The following is a 6,754-nucleotide window of genomic DNA, read 5'->3' as shown; positions in this document are numbered from 1 at the left end:
AGCTCACAAAAGCTTATGCTCAAATAAATTGGTTAGTCTCTAAGGTGCCACAAGTCCTCCTTTTCTTTTTGCGAATACAGACTCTGAAACCTAACATAAAAGGGGTAGACAAGTCTGAGTAGAGTGACCAGATGTCCCGATTTTATAGGGACAGTCCCGATATTTGGGGCTTTGTCTATTTCGGTGCTTATTAACCCCAGCCCCCGTCCCAATTTTTCACACTTGCTGTCTGGTCACCCTAGGTCTGAGGGATTTGGGTTTGACCTTCTGGACCTCTCTTGGAATTCATTTTGGTAGAAGATTTTGCAACAGCCCCAAGCATTGGGATCCAAAACAGATTGCTAATTCAAGACATAATTTAGAAAAGCACCACTGACTTTAATAGTTTTCCTCTTGTATCTGCAGATCCTCAGCATGTTTGAAAATCAGGCCACGTTGGTTTAGGTACCAAAATATACATTTTGGGGCCTTTAAAGGCCTGATTTAGGCACCAATGGCCCCAATTCTGCAAACATGCACGTTTAATTTTTACTTACAGTGAACAGTAAAAGTTGAACCAGGTGCAAGGTGTCTCAAGTTGCGCATCCAGTGATGAGCTGCCAAAAACTTAACAACTGGTTCCCTCCTCACCCCACGAGGGGGTCGTGGCCCATCCCCGCCCCCTGGGACCCTTGCCCCATCCAACCCCCCACGTTCCTTGATGCCCCCCCCGGGACCCCTGCCCCATCCACCCCCCTTCCCTGACTGCCTCCAGAACTGGGCAGGTGGGTCTCGTGGGCCACTATAGTGGGTGCCCACCCTGCCCCTAAGAGCCAGAGGGACCGGCTGGGGGGCAAGGTGAAGCGGGGACGAGGCGAAGCAGAGGTGAGCTGCCAGTGGGTGCTCTGAACCCACCAAATTCTCCCCGTGGGTGCTCCAGCCCCGGAGCACCCACAGAGTTGGCACCTAAGGCGCCATTTTTGGCCATTTGTTAATTTAGAAGCCCTTCTAAAAGGGCTTCTAAATTTAACAACCTGTTCCAGCGAACCGGTGCAAACCGGCTCCAGCTCACCACTGTGTGCATCCAAAATCAGTGGCCACTTTTGAAAGTTTTAGCCTCTGAACATCCTCTGAAGCATCCAGTTCTGGCTACTGTCAATGACAGCACTAGATGGACAGTTGGCAATCATGTTTCTGATACTACAGGTACCATTTTCACAATATTATGCAATGGGATACTTACTGTCTTCATGAACACACTATTTTGTGCATGTTTGGCCTTAATGAAAGCAAATCTACTATTTTGTGTAAATTTCTCATTTTTAATGGTTTGTTAAATTAGCCTACATTCATTCTCTAACATCAGCAGAAGTCAAACACCTCAAACAAGCATATTATGGAAATCGTAAGTGGGTGGGACAGCTGAATGAACTCCAACATGCAAGTTCATGTATATGCCACCATTTGTGTGTTTAGACTTTTGATTAAATGAAAAGATTATGCAGATTACACGTATCTTAGCACATTGCTGTGGTCCTGATCCATGACCAGGCTCCTAAATGCTAAGTAATACACATATAGCAATAATGTTAAACCATGACTTTCTGGAGAAGTCAGCCTTTCACAAGCCCCGAGATTCACATGGAGCAATCTGTACCATGCTTTATTGCTATTGTGAGGATATGTCTAATTACTCATTCATTCCAAATACTCAGAAAGCAAATGTGCTGACATAAAAACAGCTATCTTGGGGACATCTCAACATAAGCGGTAGAAATAATTGGCATTTCTAATCAGTATTACATTTTTTATGCTCCAAATCTGCTATATTCAAATATAGATATGGCACTATGGTTATTTATAATTACATTTTGATAGGCAATTATAAACTATTGAATTGTGTAAGGTACTGAAACCCTTGTTGCTAAGGTCAGAAGCCAAAATTCCGGTGTTGTATTATTTTGTATCATCAGTCTAAGGGATTAGTAAAATTTAACTCATACTATACCCTAGGAACCCAATTTCTCTCACAGAAATCTATATATTTGTTATATTTATATTAGCAGATTTGTTAAAGTTTAAGATAATTGACAGTGCTTGAAAAATGGCAGCTCTAAGCCTCAATGTGGTTTGGGGTTCCCCTTTCTCTACTCCACCTGCCTTCTCCCTACATGCTTCATCTACAGTAGAGAACATGGAATTGATTGTAATTGAGCCAATTGTTTTACACCAACTGAGGTACAAGCATATTACAAGCTGAAGCATGTTAACAACACTGTTTTGTCCTGCACCCAAATTAACACTCTGCTCAACAGATTCTGCTGTAATGCCCTCTATGTCAGGGGAGTTGCAAGTGTAGGGCCAGCATTAGGTGGTGGCAAGCAGGGCAATTACTTGGGGTCCCATGCGACAGGGGCCCCGAAAAGCTAAATTACATGCTTCAGCCCTGGACAGTAGATCTCAGGCTTCAGACTCCTGAAAGGGATATAGTAGTTTGGAAAGGTTGAGAACCACTGCTCTATGTAGATATCCCCTAGTTCCTGGCACAGCTCCCAGGTAAAATTCACATTGGGAGATTTCAGTGGGTATTGTGGGTTACCTCGGAGATAATGGGATTTTTGGAAGGAGAGGTCAGACTGCCATAATGCCCCTGGAATCTCAGAATTTCCCAGAGATATATTACATAACTCATCTGGAGTCAATTTCATTCCCAGACTGTTTTTTCACCATGGAGACCTGATTTAACTCTACTCAATCGCTACCCTTTTAAAGAGTTTCTGGTGGAGTTTTTTTGAGATGGCAGTACAAAGTAACTAGAGAGACAATGGAGGATGTTCTGGCTGAAAGCCCAGGACCAAGATCAGGAACTAAGAGAGAAGCCAGACAGTTGCTACCAGCCCACTCTATGGCTGTACAATTTACTGGTGGATAAAGGCACTGTTGGACCAAACCCATGACCACAGATCGGTAGGATTAAGGATATGTTTACATGGCAGTCAGAGGTGTAATTTCATCATTGACTGACATAAAAATAGCAGTGAAGGTATGGTGGCACAGGCTTCAGCACAGGCTATACAAATCTGCCAGGAACCCTGTACTCATGTTGCTAACCTCTGCTGAAGCCAGTGCTGTTTCTACACTTCTATTTTTAACTGTGCTAGCCAGATTAAAGCTAACATGGGTATGCCTTATGCTGCAATCATCTCTCTGATTGCAGGGTAGACACATCCTAAATTGTTCTCAAGATCTGAGAAAGCCAGCATTGACTCCAGATTCCAGAACATGGAAGGGAACATTTCTAGAACTGTTTTCCAACTCTGCAGTGTAAGACCACATGGATGAAAGCCATGGGAAAAAAGAGTACAGGAATCATCCTCTAGAGCAGAGGTGGGCAAACTACGGCCCGTGGAACCCTCCTGCCTGGCCCCTGAGCTCCTGGCCCAGGAGGCTAGCCCCCAGCCCCTAGCCCCTCCCCTGCTGTTCCTCCTCCCCCGCAGCCTCAGCTCACTGCGCCGCTGGCGCAATGCTCTGGGCGGCAGTGCAGCTGTAGAGCCAGCCTGACCCGGTGCTTTGTGCTGTGCAGTGGCGCGGCTGGCTCCAGCCAGGCGGCGCGGCTGCCTGTCCTGGTGCTCTGGGCAGCGCAGCTGTAGCATCGCCAGCCACCGGTGCTCCAGACAGCGCAGTAAGCGGGGGTTGGATACAGGGCAGGGGAGTTCAGGGTCATGGTCAGGGGACAGGGAGCAGGAGTCCTGGGGGGGCCGTTAGGGGATGGGGGGGTTGGATGGGGCAGGAGTACCAGGGGGGCCGCTAGGGGGTGAGAAGTGGGGCGGGGTCGGATAGGGGGCGGGGGCCAGGGCACGGCCGGCTGTTTAGGGAGGCACAGCCTCCCCTAACCAGCCCTCCATACAATTTCAGAAACCCGATGTGGCCCTCAGGCCAAAAAGTTTGCCCGCCCCTGCTCTAGAAGCAGGCTACTCTGGATTTCTTCTATTCAATTGGGAATCAGTTTGAGGTTGATAAAAGCACACAGAGCCTCAAGGATATTGAAAGATGAGGCAGCTGGTAGAGTACTCTCCACAAGAGCCTCTTCTTTAGGACTCACTCCCCTCATTCCTTTAGCTTGAAATAACCTAAGTTTATTAACCTTCGTAGCACAGTGCAAGGCCCATTCCTGTTTTCCGGAGATTTTAGTTAAGGTTTTTAAATATGTTTTGCTGTGGAGTTACTGGGGGTGGTTGTGGATAAGCTGATTAAGAGTTGAAAAGGAATTACAGGAGTGATCTATTCCACTGTTGTATATTTAAGGATGGTCAAGGAGCATCTAAGAGCAAGGTCTCTTATTTTTATGTGTGCATATATAAATCAAACTAAACTTTTAAACTCTTACGCCACATGCTATTTTAGAACTTTGAAGATTGAATACCGTATATACTTGTTTATTAGCCCATTCGTTTATAAGCCGACCCCCCAAGATGGATAGGTAAAAATAGTAAAAACTGTATGACCCTTTCATAAGCGGATCCTATATTTCAGGGGTTGGCAAACTTTGGCTCCCGGCCCGTCAGGGTAAGCTGCTGGCAGGTTGGGACGTTTTGTTTACCTGGAGCGTTCACAGGCACGGAGCCCCTCAGCTCCCTGTGGCCGTGGTTCACCGTTCCCAGCCAATGGGAGCTGCGGAAAGTGGGAACAGCGAATCGCAGCCACAGGGACCGGAGGGGCTCCGTGCCTGTGAATGCTCCAGGTGAACAAAACAACAATGTATTAGATATTCAATGATTTCATAGAGTTTAAAATCAAATTTTGGTATAGACCTATTTATAAGCTAACCCCTGCTCTTTAATGCGTCACTTTTTTACCAAAAGTATTCGGCTTATGAATGAGTATATATGGTACTTTCAAAAACAGTAGTTTGACAACTGTGGGAAATTAAAACAGTAACGAAATTTAAACACATTTAGGTTTCAGAGTAGCAGCCGTGTTAGTCTGTATTCGCAAAAAGAAAAGGAGTACTTGTGGGACCTCAGAGACTCTAAGGTGCCACAAGTACTCCTTTTCTTTTTGCAAACACATTTAGAACGGTCTGCTCACCAAAAATTGCATTGGTTTAAACTAAATCAATTTTGTTGTGTGTGTGTGTTCATAACCTAAGTCCCTGGAGCTAGCTAACATGCACCATTTCAAAGCATTTCTTAATTTCCCTTCACATCAAGCTATGATAAAATGTGAAACCCAACATTCCAGCTTCAAATGCTGCTATTTCCAACGGGCTCCTATACCATTACATCAGAACAGCTCTTATTCTTCTAATTCTGACTTCTTCCTCCTAAGCCCTAACACTGTTTATTTTTTCAGTGCCCCAGTAAATCTCCCACCCACCCCCACCCCCAAAATGTGGATTCATGTAATTATTTTGTGAAATAGCCAATACTTTGGCAAGACTGAAAATAGTTCCTTGGATCACATTATTTGCAATGGATAAATTGTTATTCTGGCTACTCGGCAGGTAGTCTCCCAGAGTTATTTGTAATTTCATATGAATCATGTACTGTATTTAGAGTACATTGGCTTTTAATGGTATAATGAAATACCTATGTATAAAATAATTATGCTAGATGGAATAATTAATACAAATATAAAAATCAAGATGTAGGTTTATTCCAGTTCTTCAGGATCACCTCAGCTGCATCCAGTGTGCTGTCTTGCTGCAAGTATAGAACGCCACAATTACTGTAGGTACAGAGCTCTACAAGTCGAGTATCAGCCATTTTTACAGCACTGCAAACTAGTATTTTTTGACAAAGTTACAAATTGTATCTTGTAAATATCCAAAGGATTCAATAATTTGCCACTAAACTTTGTAACTATATATCTAGAGGGTACACCAAGAAAGGAATTCAAAGTTAGATATCTTGTAAATATTGTATTTTTAATGTACAAAATTTTATAATTTCCAAACAACTCCTTTGCTTTCCTTAGTGTCAATACTATCAAATGTACGTAGAAATCACTCCCATTACATTTGTGTGACTATCTGCTGTATTTACAGTAGTGGTCTTGTCCACGCTACATTTGAAGTCATGCTAGCATAGTTAACCTAACCTGTGTGTAAAGGTGGGTTTTTTTGTTTTTAAATACCCATGTAATGAAGCTGTGCTTTGAATTCTCTTCCCTCAACCCTAACCACCTCAAGCGTAGGTATTCTATAGTCTGGACAGTTTTGTGACTTGGCTATTGCCCTGTACGTTGCACAAAGTAGTCTATAGCTTGATTTGGCTAGAATTTTGTTAGAAATTATCTCTGTCCATACTGGGCAGGGAAGCCTCACTAGCAACACACACACACACACACCCCCCATCATGGTATTTGCTAAGTCAGCTTGCAAATCTGTTGAGTGATCCGAAGGAATCCTGTCAATGGAGGCTAAGGAGAGAATCATCTTATTCCCTGGTCACTTACCCATCCCAGCCAGTGCCACCTACTTTGAGGGTTGAAAGTTCCTTAGCAAAGAGGCAGTCAGGTTGCTTTGTGTTTCTGCAACCTCACCACTCTCCATTTCTGTCCCTGCTTCAAATCAGCGTGGGCCTGTATTTTGTATTAATTTTTTCCTCCATGTGCTTATTGTTGCATTCTTAATAAAACTAACTTTTCAGTAATGCTATTAAAAATGTCAATATAAAACCAACCAAATAATTAACTGCTTAAGTGCAAAAAACAAACACAAAACAACTCCTTTAGATTAAACTAGCACAAAAATTTTAGTAATAAGCAACACTGC

At 43.7% G+C, this 6,754-nt stretch overlaps 1 protein-coding gene across 14 annotated transcripts in view; it reads right to left on the bottom strand.

Annotated features, from left to right (window-relative positions):
• Positions 1 to 5,054: 5,054 nt before the first annotated feature.
• The window catches only part of KYAT3 (kynurenine aminotransferase 3), a 59,298-nt gene continuing 57,598 nt past the window's right edge, over positions 5,055 to 6,754 (bottom strand). For all 14 annotated transcript variants that reach the window (XM_037906220.2, XM_037906224.2, XM_037906227.2 and 11 more), the window contains one exon: positions 5,055 to 5,681. In XM_037906220.2, coding sequence (XP_037762148.1) covers positions 5,619 to 5,681 — 63 coding nt within the window. In that variant the 3' untranslated portion in view covers positions 5,055 to 5,618. The remainder of the gene's footprint in view (positions 5,682 to 6,754) is intronic.

The sequence above is a fragment of the Chelonia mydas genome, chromosome 8 (genome assembly GCF_015237465.2).
Source record: "Chelonia mydas isolate rCheMyd1 chromosome 8, rCheMyd1.pri.v2, whole genome shotgun sequence".
NCBI lineage: Eukaryota > Metazoa > Chordata > Testudines > Cheloniidae > Chelonia > Chelonia mydas.
The sequence above is the reverse complement of the archived record's forward strand: the minus strand, read 5'-3'. Positions and strand labels throughout refer to the sequence as shown.